Below are 21070 nucleotides of genomic sequence, written 5' to 3'. Positions count from 1 at the left end.
TTTATTTATTTTTGAAAGACACAGCATGAGCAAGGGAGGGGCAGAGAGAGAGGGAGACACAGAATGTGAAGCAGGCTCCAGGCTCTGAGTTGTCAGCACAGAGCCCGACGTGGGGCCTGAACCCATGAACAGTGAGATCGTGACCTAAGATGAAGTCGTATGCTCAACCGATTAAGCCACCCAGGCATGCTCCCCACTCTTTTAAAAAAGTTTTTTAAACATGTGATGTTGAATATCTTTTTATGTGCTATTGCCCATTCTTCTGTGAAATATCTGATCAAATCTTTTGCCCACTGTTTTAACTGAGTAGTCTTTTTATTACTGAATTGTAAGAGTTCTTTATGTATTCTGGATATTAGCCTTTGGTCAGATATATATTTTGTATATATTTTCTCCCAGTCCATGTACTCTAAGTGTCTCAGTCATTTTCTCTAAGTGTCTAATCACCATCTGGAGCACCTGGGTGGCTCAGTTGGTTAAGTGTCTGACCTTGACTCAGATCATGATCTTGTGGTGAGTTCTGAGCCCCGTGTCAGGCTCTGTGCAGACAACTCAGAGCCTGGAGCCTGCTTAGGATTCTGCATCTCCCCCCTCTCTGCCCCTCTCCTGTTTACACTCTTTCTCTCTCTCAGAAATAAACATTAAAAAGATTTTTTTTTTTTAATTAAAAAAAATCACCATCTTAAACTGCCTAAAGATCTCAGCATAATAAATGGGACCAGTACAGTGGATGTACCTAAATCCTGAAGGGGCCAAAATAAAAACCTGTTGTCTCCCGACTATAAAAGCAGTGTTAAAAAATGCTAGATTTTAAAAAACCAATTATAGAAAGACATCTTTAAGACAATTGGAGAAACATGAATATGGACAGGCTATTACATGATTTACTGTTAGTTCTGTTAGATATGATAATGTTATGGTAATTATACATATTTTGAAATATTCTTAGAAGTTAGAGATGCACACTGAAATATTTATGGGCAAAACAACAAGATGTCTAGACTTCTTTAAAATCTTTCAAAATACAGTTGGAGAATAGATGAAATAAGATTGACAAAATGTTGGTAGTTGTTAAAGCTGGGTTAACAGATACATGGCAGTGAATTAACTGTTATTATTTGTGTATATATTTGAAACTTTCAAAAATGAAAAAGTTTAAAAGGCAGTAATACATTTGCTTCGATCATAGTAGCATGCTCACAAGTTCAGTAAACAATGTGAATCTGCCCAGGTTTCATGCTTTCCAAAGGCTGTGTGACTCATCAGTTCTAAAATAAAGGGGGAAAAGGATACTTTTGAAAAGGAGCTTTTAAGGCCACCAGTATTCTTGGCAGCCAGAGGCCTAATAAGCCACAGAGCCATATCAGCACTCATAAAAAAAAAAAAGGGGGGGGGGGGACATTCAACTGGGACATTTTGGAAATCCCGGTTTTAGGGTTCAACATGAACAAATACTGATCTCAAAGAAATACTTTCAGGTAACCAACCAGATCTTATTTCAAGGCAGGCCTAACACACCCCTCCTCTTGAAAATGGTTAATAGTGAACACAGAAGATGCCCCCAACATGTCTTACAAAAGAGAAAAATAAATCTGAGAGTGAATTGATGTGTTGGAAGTGAGCTCAGTCACTTTATAATGGAAAAGGCTTCCTGAGGTCGGATCAATCTCCTTCTTTCCTGGGAGATCTAATTATGCTTTCCATTTAATCCATCCACATGAAGTTTCTAAAGCCCACACTGCCAAAACAGAAAGTCTCAACTACTACGGATCAACCAGATCACCACTGTAGAATTGGAGGGACTTTTAACAATCATCTCCTCACTGGGTCTTGAACTTGTATGGGCGAGAAACAGGATGCCCCTGAAATCCTGACTGGGTCAACCACTATTTTTCCCTGAACCACACGGCAATTCCCCAATTCACACCAAGGTTTCCCAACTACTGGGTCAATTTAAGTACCTTTTAATAGAGAGGATAAGGATGACTAACGGAAGCTGCCTGCCCAGAGTCACGTGGTGAATGAGTGGCAGAGTCAGGCCTGGATGGTGACTCTGGACTTTGTAGATCAAGTATTCCACTGGATGAGGCTTACCACGGAAGGGGAGGGGAGCTGTCAACTGCCTCCCTTCAGACAAGGTCCTCAACGTTTCCACAAATGACCAATGAAGAAAATTGTCAAGGTGTATAATAAAAGCTAATTTTAAGTGTTGTGAAAGAAATGGGGAATAAAGGAAAACACATCCAAGGTAATGGTTGAAGAATCAGTGATGATAAGCATGACAACTTTCCTGAAATGGAAAGAGGGAAAGGCTCTTCTGTCACTCTATTTCACGCTCTTATCTCTGCTGACCGGCAGCCTGGCTGAGTACATGTCCCCTCCGAGAAAACCTCGCAGCCCTGTGGATGTGCAGAATCTTTTCACACAGGGGTGTTTATGATCCCTGACATGGCACTTAAAAGGAAAATACCCCCAGACTTGTGTTTAGGTAGTGCTTTTGGGGGGGAAAAATCATTCAAACAAGGATTTCAAGGTAACTGAAGGCCTAGCAGAAAAGCTAACTCCTCAAATGGGTATGTTGGATACCTAAGCATCAGAGAACAAGTTACCACTTTCAAAATGGACCTTAAATAGACTGTAAGTATAGACATGCTGTCTCATCATGTATACCCATCTGCATTATTAGGCTCAAGAGCTAAGCCTGGAACTGCTCTACTGTTTTGGTGTCTTACTTTTGGGCTCCATTCCCTGTATTTCACAAAAGGTGGCTACTGGTCAGTTGTTACATATGTACATGAGACAATCTGCCAGGTAGGTCTGATGAAAAATGTAGCTGAGAAAGAGATCTCTCAAGAGGCTGTACAGCGTGTCAGAAAAGGGGCTATGGATGTATAACAGGAGAGGGGCTTCTGCTGGGCCCCAGAACCCCGCAAATGTAAATAACTCTAGAACACTGTCAAGCAAATGGAGGAGCCACAAAGAGAAAAATAAATGGCCCTCCTGACTTGTTTGCCTGTTCTCAGAGAAATAGGTAGAATGCACATGGCAGGGGACTGGAAAGAGAGAGGGGCTGGGGAGGATATCCATAAAGATCATGGACATGTTCTACTGCGAGAATGATGGCATAGAGCTCTTAATAGCCTAACCATCCAAGGAGGTGCAGTCTTTAGTCATTCAAGTCCCGTTTCATCAAGCCCCCTGCCAAAAAAAAAAAAAAAAAAAAAAAGAAAAAGAAAAAAAAATTCCAGACATGCCTTACAAATTCTTTAGTTTGAAATTAATTCTCTAAATATGGGATGGGGAAAATCATCTACAGGACTGAACATCAAAATGTCTATGTTCTAGGGTTAGCCTTGCCACTAGCTAGCTGTGCAGCTTTGGCTAAATCTCTCAAATTCTCTGAGATGAGAGTTTCCCAATATCTAAAACAAGGAGGCTGACTGAGACTATTTCTTACAGGTTTCAGAGTGTACAACTTCTTCTCTGTCTTTCCTGCTAGATAAATGTGGACACAAAATTTATATTGTTTTAAGTGAGATTTAAAACTAAATCTGTGGTAAAAGCTGCAATCCCATCTTGTCTGAAAATGGGTAACTGAGATCCCGTAATACTGCACCAATAGTTCCAGGGATCATATTTAAGATGCAAGTCATAACCTTCCTGCTACTTCTAGTAGTTTCTTTGAAATAGAAAATATGGGTACCTCCTCGGACTCCTTTAAATGGGTAGAAAAACGCCACAAGCAGGTTCATCAGGACAGCCAGGTTAAATGAAATGCTGCTCCAGAAAGACATGTTGCGGGCACACCAATACAGAACGGGCTGGGCTGTGAAAACAAAGACCAGACCATGTAAGGTTCGATTCAGAATGCTAGGAATCCCACTTGGCCCTTCCTCCCGCTCTGCCCCACAAGCCCACTTTTGTTTCTAGTTTTTACCACAACAGTAAGAAAAATGATCATTTGTTTTGAGGTTGACTCACAGGCTCACAACGACATCAGATTGGTTTATTTCTGTTTGAAGTACTTATTGGAACAGAAGATGTATTTGGGGTCAAGGAAGCAAAGAAAAGGAGGAAAGTTGGAACATCTAAAAACCCTGCATGCCCCAGTCAACACCACCAGTTATGAAATCTGGGGGTTGTCCAGAGTTCATGCACTGAATCCTCAATCAACCACTGAATCTGGGACCAGAGGAGATGCTCAGACAGACCCAAGAACTTAATCAGCCTTTTAGAAGTGTGGGGCTCCAGTTGGAGGGACACAGAGCATCCAGAATTGGCTGAGCTGGGCTCCAGACTAGGATGGCTACCATTTCCATACTCCTGTCTTGCTCAAAATCCTCCACTAACTTACAGATCCTTTGCCTGACATTGAGCCATCTGCCCTTTTCCTCAAGTCTGATGATCATGCCAGGGGCAGGGAGCTGCTGACTGGGGAAGTGAGCAGCAGAGCTCCCATTCTCAAAGGCTACCATGGAGAGAGGATGTGGTACCAAAGCCATCACTAATAGGCGAGAGACACTTTCCATACTGCTGCCATCTTATATAGGCAATATCACACTGGCTGGGCACGCTCAGTGTTAGAACAACAGGCCTCTGGCCACATTGTGTGTGGTGGTGCTTCCTTTTTCACTGAATTCTTTTCCAGTGGTGCCTTATACTTCGGATGATGCTCAAATATAGATATGGTAGGAATAATTTCAGTCTCCATGCCAGAAGCAGAGTTTCTAATAGGTAGACTCATTCAACATTATCTCCCTCCAAACAAGTATGGAGTATGGGAGAATGGGTCTCTATGGTGTGTTTCTCTTTCCCAATGAAGTCATCACTTAACTTTAGGACAGCAGCCAATGACATATCCAATGGCCCTATAATGATGCCTAGAGCAGCAGCCAAGTCTTTGAAAGCTTCTCTCCAAAATAAAGTTATGCCACAATTAAACAGAGCCCTGGGTAATTTAATAATTGCTCAATTCATGTTTGTACTTGGGAAACAGGAAATATTTCCAAAGTCTAGAGTTTTAGGGTTACAAGCACCATCTATTTTAAAAATCTCTCCTTTTACAAATGAGGGAAACTGAGGCCCAGCAGGGGGTGGAAGTTATGGAGGAGATATCATCACCCAGGTCAGTGATCCTTTGGGGCTAGTGACAAGGACAAAGGTAAGTGGCTCATTTCAACATTCAGAAGAGGAGCTGACCAGAATTCAGTCAACCTCCAGTAACACTTAACTTCTTTTTTTAAAAGCAAAGTGGTGAAACAAATTTAAGGTGACAAATCATCTGCCCTGGAAACAATAGCTACTAGTGTTTCTTCTGGGAATGAAGCCCATTTCTGATCTGGATATATAGACTCCAGAAGAGCTGGGTGGCAAGAATGGCAAAGGGTTGGTAATGGTTGAAACTGAGCCGCGGGTACGTGGGAATTTATAATGTCCTCTCCACGTTTGCGTATTTGTAAAAAGCTCTTACGGAGTAAAAGAAAAATAGGAAATGGCAAAGCTCAGTAATGGTCTATGTAAGCCTATGTAAGTAAGTAAGCCTATGTAAGTAAGTAAGGTCTATGTAAGCCAAAATTCTCTTCAGGGGGGCTCTCAATATCAAATATAAGAGCAGCCACTGTAGGATGCTTTAATTTAATTGTAATAAAAGACCCTCAACTATGGCATGCAGCTCACAAATAAATCATGTATTTATAAAGCTAACACACTTGAACTGTAGTATCATTCTGAATATGATGAATATTTAGTCCTTCAAATCAACTGAGTATCTATCCAGGTTCAAAAAGATACTTAGAGACCAACCTTGACATGCACTGTCTTCTATTTACACATGAAACTGTGATCCCATTTAACTTTCCAGACTCTTTTTTCTCCTGCTTCTCTTCCCCAGATAGGCTACCTTTACATCCCAGTCTAGTGATGCTCCCTGAATGCATGTGGCACCTTGAGCCTCTGTGCAGTGTCCCCGTGCTATTTCAAAAATATGTCCCCAAAGTCTTTGATCCTCTCCTCTTCAAGGGGTGCAGCTTATCCCCTTTCCCTTGAGTGTGGGCTGGACTTAGTCACCACTTCTAAGACAGTACAGAAGTGATGGGCGTGTTTCCTGAGACTAGGTCATAAAAAGCACTGCAGCTTCCTCCTTTACCTCTCCTCAGTCATGTGCTCTGAGGAAACCAACCACCATTTTGTGTGGAACTCAAGCAGACCTACAGAGGGGCCCAGGTGTACAAGAAATGAGGCCTCCTACCAATGGCCACGAGAGTGAGCAGAGAAATGGGTCCTCCAGGTCCATCAAACCTTCAGATGAGGAGGGCCTGGCTGCCATCTTGACCACAACCTCATGAAAAACCCTGAGTCAGAACAACCCAGCTGAGCCACTCCCAAACTCTGGACACTGAGAAACTGTGAGGAAATAGATATTTATTGTTTTAAGCCACTAAGTGTTTTTGTTTTTTTCATTTTTTAATGTTTATTTAGTTTTAAGAGAGAGACAGAGTGCAAGCAGGGGGAGGGGCAGAGTGACGGAGACTCAGAATCTGAAGCAGGCTCCAGGCTCTGAGCTGTCGGCACAGAGCCCGATGTGGGGCTTGAACACAAACCAGGAGATCATGACCTGAGCCGAGGTTGGATGCTTCCCCGACTGCGCCACCCAGGCACCCCTAAGCCACTAAGTTTTGAGGTAAGTTGTCATACAGCAATATAATGCAACTAATGTACCTTGTGTGATGGGAAAATAGCAGCCCTCCCCCGCCAAGGATGTCCACATCCTCATTTTCGGAATCAATAAATATGTTACCTTTCATGGGAAAATGGACTTCACAGATGTAATACAGTTAAGGATCTGGAGATGGGGAAATTATCCTGAATTATCCAGTGGGCCCAACACAATCACAAACATGCTTACAAGCAAAGGAAGAGTGTGGGAGTGTCAGAGACAGGGTCCTGCAGTGTGAGCAGGGCTCTCCTGGCCACAGCTGGCTTTGCAGAGGGAGGAAGAGGCCAAGAGCCAAACAATGCAAAAGCAGCCCCTAGAAGCTGGAAAAAGCTAGAGCCTCTAGAAGGCAGATAGTCCTGACAACACTTGATTTTTAGCCTGAGGAGAACCTTTGTAGGGTTCTGGCCTCCGGAAATGTAAGATAGTAAATGTATGTTATGGTAAGCCTCCAGGTTTGTGGTAATTTGTTACAGTAGCAATTGGAAATGAATACAACTTCCCTCTCCCCAAACTCTCAGGCTTGTGTTTATCCAAGTGCTATCTATCCTCCCAGATGCTGTTCAGATCCCGCCTTTTCTCAGAAGGCTGCCTTTCCCATACTTTCATGGCATGTCACTGCTTAATTACAGTCCTGCTCATCATCAGGCGGCTCAATTATAGCCACTTAAAAATATGCCTGCGTTGCCTGCGCCCATCACACGGTACGTCCACACAGGAAGGAATCACAGCTTAAACACCGATGAACCCCCGCTGCTGTACTCCGTAGCATGTTTTCTACTTAGGACGGGTAAAAGTTGGCTGAGTGGATATACCTACTACCTCACAGTAAAAACACAGGATGCCACGATCCCATTTAGGCAGGTCAGTCTAAATTACTGAACCCCAGGGCATCGTGTGGTAACCCTCTTCCCCAGCCTTTGTGTCTGGGCTGTGCTCGAGGACCTGGACTCCAGAATTCCCCAGCTCTATTTGGATGGGTGTGAGAACCATGAGGGAAAACCCCACGCAGGAATACGTCAGCATATGTAACCGGGCCTCTGTTTCCTCTTTCATGATCTTCTCATTCTCTGAGCCCAGAGTTTTACTTCACTGGGGCTGGGAACTTCAGGAGAAGGTGTCAGAGAGGCACGGGTGAGAAAGGATGTGAACACATTGAATGGGCTGTGCGTGTGTGTGCGTGTGTGTGCGTGTGCGTGTGTGTGTGTGCGTGCGTGCATGTTCTGTGAGAGGAGCAGCGAAGAGGGCTTCAGGAGACCATAGGAATTGAGTATCATAAGATTTGCATAAGAAATTACCAAGCAACAGCAGCCTGGGACAGACTTGACTTTACATCTGAGCCCTAGCTCCAGATGTACCAAAGCACAGGTGGTTCTGTGACACTTTCAGGAAAGGGGAAAGCAGCTTCATGAATAAAGCAGAAATTTTCTTCCTACAGATTTATTAGAAGAGAAACAGGCTACTAAGAGAGAACAGTGTTTTTCATTTTAATTGCACTTCTAACGAGGGCATTTCTCCCCTCCCTAAATACGCATATCATGTTTCATCCAGTTACTGTTTTCAATTTCTCTCTTACCAGCAGATAGCTTTGAAGCCAATTAAAATCTTTCAGTTGACAACTATAGCTGTGTTTAAGCTATACTGAAACAAAGGCAGACTAAGCAAGAGGAGGCATTAGCTACAATGCAACACACATCGAAGGATGATGACGTGAGCACTCCACAATCAATGAGTCAATCAATCTTCATTCCCCACTTTGTAGGTGGGGGTCTGGGAGCAGTGAAGTCATCTGCTCAGGGCCACACAGCCAGTGGGGACCAGAAGCGGAATGGAAGTGAGATTCCCCCACCTCTTGGGGCTGAGGTCTTCCTCCTGTGCCTGCGTGAAGACAACCGTCTCATAAAGAGCGATCACAAGGTATCTATCCTCACAAGAAAAGGTGAAAACCCTTCTGTCGGTTCCCAAGCCTCCTGGAGAGCCTAGCATGTATTTCTATGTTTTCATAGGCTCCCAGAATTGTGGGAATGAATATACCTGACCAGTCTTAGTAGACCCATACACTGATCAGAGCAAAGTCACAGTTTTAGTAACTACAGTGGAGGTCTGGATACGGGGATTCAGGATTATCCCTTGATGCAGGAATCGCAGACCACCCCAGTGAGGCTAAGAGCTGAAAACACAAGAGTGCAAAGTGGATAGGGTCTATGCCTACCTTACTTTGCTATTTTTTTTCTGTGTTCACCTAAGCGTTGTGTTGTGCGGGTGTTCAAGGCTACTCATGGCGCTTGAGCTGGAGGAGCCTGGATGAAGGACACACTGATATCGGTTAGAAGTGCACTCTCAATCTTCTGAAGTCCCTACCAAGGAGAACATGCAAGCTGGTCTTCTAAAGGCCTCCTGGCCTCTTCATCAGACACCAAGCATGGGACTGGGTAAGGAATGGGTGTGGCCAGGAAACATTTTCTTTACTTTTTCTTTCCTTCCTTCCTTTTTTAAAGATTTTGTTTATCTCTACACTCAATGTGGGGCTTGAACTCACGACCCTAAAATAAAGAATCGTATGCTCTACTGACCGAGCCAGCCAGATGCACCCCAGAAAACATTTTCTAAGTTCGAAAGTGCTGGAAGATGAGGTAGCCTTAGAGATGAGTGAGAATGTTGTGGGGTGGGGGTGTGATGAGAACAGGTCTTCTGGCTGACGTGTGTGCACAACCCTCTTGGCCACTGGCCAAACCTAGGGGTGCAGGGAGGTAGGGAGAAGACTGGTGAAGTGAAAGAAGCATGCAGTGAAGGCTGGTCCATTCTGGCTCAAGCTGGTGGGAGGCAGGAAGAGGACAGAAGCTCCCAGAAACTGACCTCCAATTCCGCTTCCACTCCCGCAGCCCTGCCCCGCACAAAGAGCCCAAAAGATCACAACTGTAGCTGGAATCCAGGGTTTCAAATAAAAAAACCTGGCTCCTGACTAACAGACAGAAATAAAGCACAGTCCTTTCTAAGTTGGTCACAACAGTTGGTGCGGAGTGTACTGTCAGTACTGAAGGATCCCATTAAAATCCTAATGAAAACCAGGAGCTGAGAAGCCCTCTGGGACAGCCCTATAAAAGTGTTTTAGATGAGTTATTTCAGCCCGACTGGCCAGGCATCGCAGTGGGACTAGGTGGTGAGCAACGATGCGTCTTATGTGGCAAATGATTCCACTGCCTATAAAATGATTACAGTAGAGTCTAAAACCTGAGCTACACCGGTAAAAGGGAGAGACCAGTGTCTTCAGAGCAGGTGAGCTAGTAAATGAGCAGTCAAGCTGGCTGAATTTCCTGCTCAAGTGCACCATCCTGCGAGCTCAAAGCCTTGCTTTTTCTCCCTTCCTTTTATTTTCTACATCAAGATACCAAAAAACGACATTCTGAAAGTCTTCCATAGAGCTCTCCAATCAAATAAAATCAAATGGTGCATGAAGGAAGACTTTTCTGGGGAGGTGCCTCCCCAAGGCCAGAGCCCATTGATCAGCTACAAAGGTATCTAGGTCTGCCCGGCGCTCAGAGGTAGAAGTACTGTAAATTATTCTAGCTCTGGTCCGACTGGAGGCACACCCACCACCATCAAGCTGAGGTCTCTGAAACCCCAGGAGGGCATCGCTCTGACGTGTTGTGGATGCAGTGCTGACCCACCTCTCAGTTTCTTTTGCCAGTTCATTTCATTGAAGAGGTCCTCGGACCGCAGGAAGAAGTCATTGATCTTGCTGCCTTGTTCATCCCTCTCTGTAGTATAGTATATTCGTAGTTTTGACTCCTTGGTTAGGAATTCACATATGCTGGGCACAGGGAACACAATCTGTTCCATGGTTCGGTCTAATCTGACAATCTAGGGTGGAAAAATAGACGAGCTTTAACGGTCATTTTCAAAAACCTTTCACTGAGGATCTCTGCAATCGGTCATGGGCTCAGTATTCAAGACTGAATATAATACGAACCTGTTCTGGAGGCCTTCTCAGACTGGGCTGTGTCTCTCAGATTTATATAAAAAATAGTTTGGGCAAGTCTCCAAGAAGAGTTTTTGTTTGTTTTGTTTTGTTTTTTAAGCTGAGACCCATTGCTTTTACTGTGATTAACTTTTGTCTCAATTTAAACTGTGTTTTGTGCATAAAACCAAATGAGGCTCTAGACTAGGGCTGTCCAATAGAACTTTCTGTAATGATGGAATGGTTCTATATCTAAGCATCTGCCCCTTGCAAAAGGGGGCCACTAGTCACACGTGGCCATTGAGCACTGGCATATGTGGCTAGTGCAACTGACAAACTGAGTATTTAATTTTAATTAAACAGCCACACATGACTAATGATTACTATATTGGACAGTACAGCACCAGACTGTGGTGCAAACCTCTCCTAAACTTCTCTGATGGCAAAATTAGGTGTTTTCTTTTTTCTCCTAAATAGGAACTTTAAAAAAGAGAATTTTGGTTTATCCAGTTGCATTGGCCTCCTATGATGTCACAGCATCTAAGATGTACAGGGCATGAACTAGTACGGCCATTTAACACTGGCACAGCGTTCACTGTTCTTTGAACCAGCTATGTCGAGCCCTGGAGTAGACACCTTACAGGTTTTCTCTGTGCCCTTCCTAGACTGGCTCAATCTCCAGAGGAGGTAGTCTGGTCAGGATTGTGCAGATTCTAGGACACTGTATTTAGTCACCATCCTGGGGAGTTGGCATTTCAAAAGGGGTACAGGTTGTGGTACAATAGGAGCATGACCTCTCTTTATTCTTTCACCCCAGAGGCTAGAGAAGTCAGGTGAGGGCCAATGCCCTCTACAAGAAGATCTGGTTCTCACTTTTCCAACACGTTTGCTCCCTGACACAGCAAGGGAAGTGACTCAGGTCCAGTTGTAGTGGAAAACTCTCTCAGACGTGAGACAGGTTCCCACAGCCCTACCTCTATAAATTCTGGGAGGCACGATCTTTAGACCAGTGGTTCCCCAATCTAGCTGCAGATCAGGTTACAGGAAACTTCACTGTCATAATGATTCTGGTTCTTCAGTCAACCTCATTTAAATGGAATTGTGGTTTGAGGATTGGTGACTGGAACCTGTCCACAGGTGATGCTCCTATTTGGATAGGCTCAGGGACTGAGTCTGTACTGGAGTCTGCCTGTTGTGCAGTCAAGTGGCCTCTGGATCTTCCTAAGCTGAATGACTATGATGTGAGAAGTGCTTTTGTTGTCAAGAGGGAAAGGACGATGACACTGGAGGCCCCCTGACAAGAACTAAGTCCCAGACTCCAGACACACTCAGGCTAACTCCCATGATCAAAGCACTCTATGAGGAAGCCCCAGGGAGTAATGGGGAATTTTCCAGCTTTTCATAGGTAACTTCTTCAGGAAACTGGAAGAAATGGGTGGCTAGCCAAGGGTAGGATTTGAGAGTGAGGGACACCATGCCTGACCATTTTCTCCTCATCATTTCATATCTGTCCACACCTCCTTTTCAGGAGACTTACAACCGGGAGTCAGGAGAACACACTTCAATCCCTCCCCAGCTCTAACAGGCCTGGGTGACCTTGTTCATGCCTCTGAACCTCATCAAGCTTCAGTCTTCTCTCCAGTGAACCAAGGAGGTCTGACATCCTACACTGCAAACACCTGAAGCCTGTCTTTTAAGGGCTCCAGAGGACAGAGCAGGGCTGCCATCAAGCTTCTCACTGTTAACAATAAATTAAGAGTATTTGCCCACATGCGCTGCCATGGTCAACTCATCAGTAAAATGACACATTTTATTAAAACAGCCCAGACACCTGATACATTTGGTAAGAATATATTCTTAAAAAGTCTCCATCCTGAACATTTCATATGGCCCAAAGGAGTCTGTTAGCCCTTCAAAATCGCTGTTCCAGCAATGATCCTCAATCTGTGCACTTCTTTGTTAGCCAAACAAGGCACACCATGCCTCACTGCCTAGAGCCTGGAGACACAAGTCTGGGTTCAACGCAGGTAACAAAATGCACCCACAGGCTCTGGGGTCGGCCAGACCTGGATTACAATTGCAGTTCTGCCACTGCTAGCTGGGCAAATGACACGACCTCTCTGAGTCTTATTTCAGAGTTTCCCTCTCTGCAAAATGCAAGATGGCCCCATTGAGTTCACAGAGGATCAGTAAGGTATGGGGGGAGTGTGTGTGTGTGTGTGTGTGTGTGTGTGTGTGTAATGCAGATCTGACTGTAGCATTCCTCTGTGTAAAACTCTCCCTCAGTTCTGCATGGCTCTGCCAGTAAATCCAGACTTCTCAAAAGGATGGTGGACAGGATTCTGCGGGCCCAGAGCCACCGGTCTTTCCTTTTGGACCTTGTGTTGGTCACTGGTTTCCAGCTCCCCGTCTTCCCCTAGCGTCTCCCTCCTCAGAGCCTCCACTTGTCGTTATTCCCCAGGTGTGAGAAGCTCTTCCCTCCAGGCTCTGCCTGCTTCAATCCAATTTTTCCTAAGGTCTGTGCTTAAATGCCTTTCTTCAGAAAAGGCCTCTGTGACCAGCACAGTCCATAGCAGGTCCCTCTGCTGGACTTTCTTACAATACTTTCTACTTGTCCTCATGGCCTTGTCAGAATGCATAACCAACACGTTGCTGTTCAGACGAATGACTGTGTGCCAGCCCCAGCACAGGGCAGAGCCCACTGCAGGCCCTTAACACAGGCCCGAGCCCTGAGTTCCCTCTGTTTTTACCTCTATCTGGGCTGTGTGCTTGGCATAAAACTCCAGAGCTTCATCCCCATCCACTTGGCCACCAGGTTTCAGCATGGTCTGGAGTTCTTTGTTATGCCGAGCCAACTAGAACACAAGTTCAGAAAACGGGGGGAGTCATTGTCACTTTGCGACAGGCACACGTGCGCCCCTTTCCATTGTGGGGCACAAAGAATGCATCATACACAGTGGTAAGCTGAAGGGCAAAGATGGCGGGAGGCTTGCTACGTCCTGTCAAGGTATGCTCTGCACAGCAGCTATTTTGGGAGCGTGGCACAACAGCATGGAGAAAGCTCATGCCAACATGAGGTCCCACTTTCCCCCAATTTCTTCAGCCACATGGGAGATGGGGTTTTCTGTACAGCCACACAGGTCTCCACTCAGAAAGTTCTGAAACCCACCGAGTGGCAAAACATGGGTAGTAGAAGAGATGTGGGACAGGAGATGGTTTTCTTTTCTTCTGCCAGCACGCTGTAGCAGGGCACACCATCCCACCCAATACTGTTACTGCTTTATTCCTAAGTCCTCTAGCCCAGCGAGGTGAAAGGGACAGGAAGCACAAGCCTGCAGCAGAGTTACAAGCTGCCCACACACATCAGCGAGCTCAAGGCATATCAGCCTCCAGAAAAAGAAAGTATCTTCAAAAGCCCAGACACTTGGGAAGAGAGTTATGAAACAGGGCATTCTGGTGCCAGGGTAGGAAGAATTACTACTCCCCACCCCCCACCCCCCAAAAGCAAACACAAAGAACTCATAATGACAGGTTAGTTCCCAAAGATTTTTAAACGTGATAGGAGGCAAGGCAGCTGAAGTTTATTTCTTAGATTGTTAAGATAGACTCATCAATATTTATGAAAAGCCTAAGACTCCTTTCAACTGTCTCCAAACACAGTCATAAACTATGTAAGTGTCAAGGCTCAGTGCGAAGGCTTTTAAGAAACGTGGGGATTTCCAAGGACACGACCCTCCCATGGGAAAATGGAAGAGCCCTAGAACACGGGACATTGGGTCAGGCTGCCACAAGTACCTGTGAACCACATCACCATGAATACAAACAGCCCCAGGTTAAACCCTTAGGGGAGAACCAAGTTTAAGCGCACATTCTGCTGGGAATTCTGGCAGTGAAGGCAAACCGTGCCTGACGCGGGGACCCAGGGACAGGTCATACCTGATGAGCTAATATGTAGATGTTGTGCCCCACGTTCCTGGGGGAGGCAGCTCCGTCCTCACCATTTTCTCCATCCTCAAATTCCACTTCACCTTGCATGTAGGCTTTCTTGATCACTTCCACCTGCAAGAGTGGTCAAACAAAGGAAGCTCCTGTTTCAAGGAAGACCCACACAGGACTGCCATCTTAGAGTCTGCACTCTTGGGGCAGACAGTGCTCATCAGGCTCAGCATTTGCTTCCTACCAGGTTTGGACACAGCCTCAGAATCCTTCTTAACACGGTCACGGGCAGTCTCTACCAATCAACCTCCGCGGACATAAGAAATTAAACCCAGGTGCTATAACTAGACCAAGAGGTATTATGTCTCCTTAGAAGGGGACAATGGTTATAGAAGTTCCCTGAAACAATAAAATATGATACAAATGTAGACAAGAAGCCAGACTTTTCCTATCTCCACATTCCCTCCCACCATCTTTCTCCAACCTCCGACCTTTGCCATTTCAAGGGACAACTAGTAGGAAATCCACTAACCTTTAGCAAGAGCTAGCCAAACTGTTATCTCCAATTCCACATTTTCCCATCTACGTTTCTCTGTCCCTATTCCATGTAAAAATAACACCATTAACAAATAACATCTACTCAGGCCTTTCTACGTGCCAAGCACACTGTGTTTAGTATTTCAACATTCTTTTGGGGAATTTAATACTCATCCTCATTTTATGAAATATCAACAATTCCCAGTTATTATGGATGAGGAAACAGACTCAGGGCAGTAAAGAGGCACTCCTGAAATCATATGGCTAGTGAGCTGAGACTTGATCTCAAATGTGCTACCAGAGGACCCATGCATGTCACTGGTTTCACGCTCAGAACACATTCCCTAGTACATTTTTGTACTTGTCTACTGCTCCCACCTACCTCAGTGCCCTACCCAGTGCCCAGGGGCTGGGTCTCCTCGTTTCTCAATCCCTCCCTGGTGCCCAGAAAAACGCCATGGACAAGGTAGGGCCTGGCCAATGTTTATCAAATGAACAAATCATTCAAGATTTAATCAAAGAATAAGAACAAAATGCCTTCAACCCCTAAGTTGAACTGAAAATTAATCATTTTCTTTAATGATTCAGAAGGCATTTCAGCTTCCTGCATTGCCACAGCGCTATTACCCCGAATTATTTCTCATTATCCAAGACCAAGCATGCAGAGGGCCATACATTTCTGTACTGACACCGGGTCAGGCCCTGAAAAATAAATTTGGAGAAAAGATCCTTGAGATTCCCGCTCTCTGAGCTCGATTTCCTGTTAGTTCTAATACCAAATTGAATAGACAACATGTTGCATGGAACGAGTGCCAGAATTCACACGGATGCATACACATACGTGCAGAAGTATCCTGGACATTAGTTTCTCTTCTATGTGAATTCTTAGAACCCGGCTGTTCCAGCAAGCCCTTGACTTCCTGTGAGCTGTGAATGACGTTCCCCAACCACAAGGGGGCATCCCAGGAGTCTGTGGCATGCGTGACCCTGGGGGCTGACATTAATCCCATCAAGACAGGGGGGTGTTGTTGGCCTATGAGAGTTGGAATGGGGTCTCTGAGAAGTTATTCTGTCCTACTCACGAGGGACACCTGGAGCTCCCCCCAAGCCTGTTACATAAGTTGTTATGTAAACTCAGGGAGGACATCCATCTCAGGCTGAGAACTCACTCCTGACCTCAGAGATCAAAGAGCTGGGCTCACTGTTAACTTTATTTCAAGGAATACATAAAGGGACTTTAGCCTGGCCCCCAGCGCACACAGGTCACCAGGCGAGAGAAAAGTTTTAGTGCCCTCATTTAGTTCTGTCGGTTACAGTTTATTTGTGTGGGAAGAAGTCCAAATAGAGTTCTCTCCTCAGCCCATCTCATGGTCTCTGAGAGCTGCCTGTCTCACAGGTTGTAGCACTAACCCCTGCCCTGGAAGTCACAGCCCATCGTGAATATCACCCTGCAAAAATAAGCAAGATTGGTTTTTCCTATATATATTATAAAAAAAAAAAAAAAAAAAGCCCTCAGAACATCAGCTCCCAACAAACATTCTTCTGTTGCCCAAACTATTGGCAGCCAGAAGAGATGGGGATTCTCTAGCTCTGGACACAGACAAGGTACAGAGAGCAGCAGTGAAGAACGAAGGAGGGGGAAGGAGCTACAGGTCACGGAGGGCACTGGGCTAAGGGCCTGATGCGAACTGTCTCATCTTCAACAGCCCTCAGGCCTGCATGACATCATCATCTTCCTTTAAGGGATGAGGAAACTGGTGCAGAGCGGTCAGGAGCCTGCCCAAGGTGAGCCACCAGAAAGGGAGAGCCAGGCCCCCAGACTGCTCGCTGTACCATCTTGCAGGAGGGACAACGGGCAAGGGCGGCTGCCGCTGGCAGCTATACAGCAGGGAGAGGGCAGATGCCACTTATTCAAAGTAGTACTTCACTTTTCCAGCCGAGTCGTAGACCTGAATCCAATGTTGTCTTTATACTTCTGATCTGTGGCATCTTTAAGAAAGCTCAAGGAAGCAGGTTCCTTTTCTGCCACAGATGCTGTTCTGACTCTCTGCATGGAGTCATGGCTGGGAGACCAGCCATCCAACTCACCAGTTCTTTTGGCCTCATGTTGTAAAGTATCCGCTCTGCATTCTCGCTGTCGTGCCTGCTCTCCATGATGGCCAGCAGCAACTTGGAAGCATTGTTCTAATTGGACAAAGAAAGAGAGGAGGAAATGGAGAGGAGCAGCATGGGGGTGCTGGCCTGAATGTGTGTGCCACATCGGTGCAAGCCCTGCATCCTGGCTAAACGGACGTTTTATCCCATGGAAGACCTGTGGGTCTAGGACAGCAAAAACCACCTGTATGCAACAGAGAACATGCTACTACAGACCCCAAAACCATGTCCGTGGACTGTGATTTGGGTCAAAGAGGAACATAGTTGTTTGGGCATACTTTCTCCCTAATGCTACCTGATATAAGTCTTGGTGGAAATTGGAAATTTTTTTTAATGTTCATTTATTTTTGACGGGGGGGTGAGAGAGAGAGAGAGAGAGAGAGAGAGCGAGCGAGAGCGAGAGAGCGCACGTGCGCGCAAGTGGGGGGAGGGGCAGAGAGAGGGGAGGGGAAAGAGGAATAGAAGCGGGCTCTATGCTGACAACAGTAAGTCTGATGTGGGGCTCAAACTCATGACTCAAGCCGAAGTCAGATGCTCAACTGACTGAGCCACCCGGGTGCCCCAAAACTGGAAATTTAAGGGTCTTGTGGGTGTGTGTTGGCACTCTCATGGTGATTGTGGTTGGAAAGAATCTGCTATATAGACCCACGATGCCTTCAGGGCAGGTGTGGTTATAAACCTTGTTATTCAGCCTTGCAGGGCAGAGGAGGCAGGCAATTAAGGTAATTCCTCCCTTTTTAAAAATAATGCTATCAGCTCTCATAACCCCCAATATTATAACTGGAGCACAGCCGACAGCAATTAACAAAAGTGACCCAAAGGAACCGTATATATGCCAAACCCTAATTTCCCATTAGATCAGAGTTTTCACGTGCCCACATCCTGCACTTCTTGGCTTGACCTCATTTTAGGGACTGAGCCTAGGATAACCTGTATGGTTCTTTGTGTACAGGACTGGAAAGTTCTTGGTATGTTGTGTTAAGAGAGGGCAGTATTTTTTTCCTCCCTAAGTACAGGTCACAGCAATTCAATGAGGATGCTGTGCTACCAACTGATGGCTTTTCAGAGCACACACATTTCTATCATAATCCACAGATTACGAGATTAGCTGGAAAAGTCACTGAAACGCTGATCAGTAGCGTATGAAATTCTGGTCATTTCAGGCTCTCATTATATACATTCTGATAAATGGGAGCCCGGCACATGAGCGTGAATAATGTTCAAGTCAATTCTACAACACAATTTGTCAGAGGAAGTAAAAATAGCTCACATACAAAAAATCCATTTAAATCATACACCCAAAATCAATGATCCGTTTGGACTCTCAGCTCTAAACAGTGTAGGAAAAATAAAAATAACTGTGCAATTCCTGTGGACTTCTGTGTTAACATCCTCCCTAATGACCTCTCTTTCCTATGACACTGTTTATGCAATCAATACAGATCAGCTTTAGAGCTAAACCCTGCAGTTCTAGGCTCTTCTGTGGTGATGACAAAAAGTTCCCTGTTGCATATGGGCATAAGATAGAGGACGGATCTCAACATGACCCAACACGGGAACAGTTAAAATGGAAACGTGCTCAGTGAGGCCAACACATTTTGAAATACACTTTAGACACCAAGACAGGTTGCAAGTTTAATCTTTGGACTCTTAAAGAATCTTTGGAAGCTCTGGGTACAAATGAGGGTTTTATTTTGTTTTTTGAGGAGGATGCTTAAGAAAGCAACATCAGAAGTAGTATCCTGTCTTTTTTTTTTTTTTTAATTAAAAAAGCTTTAATATTTTATTTTTGAGAGACAGAGAGAGACAGAGCATCAGTGGGGAAAGGAAAATGAGAGAGAGAGGGAGACACAAAATCTGAAGTAGGCTCCAGGCTCTGAGCTGTTAGCACAGAGCCTGACGCAGGGCTCGAATCCATGAGCCATGAGATCATGGCCTGAGCCAAAGTCAGACACTTAACCAACTAAGCCATGCAGTTGCCCCAGGAGTATCCTGTCTTAAGACTCTTATTTGGAGGGCCAGACTGAAGTTCTGCATTTCAGTCAGAACTTACAACATGGACCATTCACTTATCTAAGAGAACTGTATTTAGTTTCCTAACACTGACCATATCACGTGCTGAGGAAAAACACAAAGTAACTATTTTCACATGCTCCTGTCTTTTGCTTTCAATTCCTACTTGCCTTCAGTTCCAATACAAGGTCCATCCTCTTCTTTCCCAAAGGATTGATGTCATTAAGGATCAGGGCTGTGATGATGTCAATGCCATTGGATTCATGGGTGGCTATGCAGTTCTGAGAAAACACGCACGCACACAAACACACACATACACAGATCTTTACACAAATGCTGGTCATAAATCAGATGTCAAAAGCCAACAGGCTCAACTGCTATTTCAACACAATGCGTGCCACTCCTAGTAATGTCTCTAGGGGAGAGCTGCAAATTTTCCGTGAGAAAGTGGTAAAAATAAAAGACAGATGAAAATCGCTAGTTTCAGAATTAACAGTAAACAGCAGGAAAGTCCCCATGCACTGTAACTGATAAATTAGTCGTGTCTAATCCAAATAGTGCAATACAGTTGGCTTTTGTTCTTAAGGGAAAATACAGTGTGTGACTGATTCTGAGTTCTGAGCCCTGTTTTCCCCTTTAAAGGTGTGTTCCATTCTCTCTACATCACTCGGCTTTCGTATTGCATACTTTTGCTTAAGACTTAAGCCTGGAAAGCAAGTTTCCTGTTTAATTCACACAATACCAAGATTAATCATCTTCCTCCAGGTAAGGTCCCCATTTGCAACAGAATCCACTCTAGTATGTTCCTTTTGACAGACCCATGTTTGGCAGAAAAGCAAACTTGAGGTTATAAGGAAATTCACTTAGATGTTAGATAAAGCCTTTTCCTTCAAGCCTGCTATAATTTTTTTTTGTTCCTTTTCATTTTAACTTTGACTATACCACCTGTCTCACCAGTGAACCAGGCGATGAAAGTGGATCCAACAACAAGCGAGCCTGGTACTTATACCAAACTATGACCAGGTGTGTTTGAAAAACAAAAGGTTGTCCCTTTTGTAAAGCATTTTTCTCCCCTGAGTGAAGTCCCTGGACTTGCTCCCCATGTAATATAGCGTATCACACCTTCCCTGTCTACTGGATTTAGGACTGGCAATTTCCGGGTCCATCTATCCCCCAGGACAGAGCTCGGTTGAGTAAAAAATCATAATCATCCTAGTATCAATGCAAAAACTCACAAAGTTGGCAATATGTCATGGATAAAAGCAACAGTTTTACTCTAGGAACCATTGGGTTCCCCTCCAAAAATCTACTTCTTGAGAGGCCAAAATCAAGACTAATGGGTCATTCATTCTTTTCTCTGAATGTGGTGTTTAAATTTCAACCAAACATTTTCTCATACTGTTTTCAAGCTGTCTTGTGTGTAGCAAGGTTTCTCTCTCTAGGTAGGTTTCAATCTTTTTCCATTAAGTAGCTTTCCTAGTGTTCAAAATAGAGCCCAGTTCTTGTGTGTCTTAATTTAACACCAACTTCATTATTTATCTCTAGTCAGTTAAGTTTGGACATTCAAACCAAGCCAAGCCACGCCATGCCAAGCATGGAGACCAAGGATAAGTCTTCCAATGCCTGTGGTTAGGTCAAATCTTGAAGCATAATAAAGCACCAAAGCTCCTTCTTGACTGCTGGAAAAAAGATCTCTAGTTGTTGCGACCTCCTAGTCCACTAGGCAAATGCTGTGTGACTTCTGAACTAGTTCCTGTCAA

General features: G+C 44.8%; 1 protein-coding gene across 3 annotated transcripts in view; it reads right to left on the bottom strand.

Annotated features, from left to right (window-relative positions):
* The window catches only part of ITPR1 (inositol 1,4,5-trisphosphate receptor type 1), a 331898-nt gene that overhangs the window by 44282 nt on the left and 266546 nt on the right, over positions 1-21070 (bottom strand). For all 3 annotated transcript variants that reach the window (XM_049640899.1, XM_049640900.1, XM_049640901.1), the window contains 6 exons: positions 19481-19591; positions 17232-17327; positions 14607-14729; positions 13421-13525; positions 10381-10573; positions 3704-3826 (listed from right to left, as the gene is read on the bottom strand). In XM_049640899.1, coding sequence (XP_049496856.1) covers positions 3704-3826; positions 10381-10573; positions 13421-13525; positions 14607-14729; positions 17232-17327; positions 19481-19591 — 751 coding nt within the window. The remainder of the gene's footprint in view (positions 1-3703; positions 3827-10380; positions 10574-13420; positions 13526-14606; positions 14730-17231; positions 17328-19480; positions 19592-21070) is intronic.

The sequence above is a fragment of the Panthera uncia genome, chromosome A2, assembly GCF_023721935.1.
Source record: "Panthera uncia isolate 11264 chromosome A2, Puncia_PCG_1.0, whole genome shotgun sequence".
NCBI lineage: Eukaryota > Metazoa > Chordata > Mammalia > Carnivora > Felidae > Panthera > Panthera uncia.
Note: the sequence above shows the minus strand (reverse complement) of the source record. Positions and strands in the feature narration are given on the sequence as shown.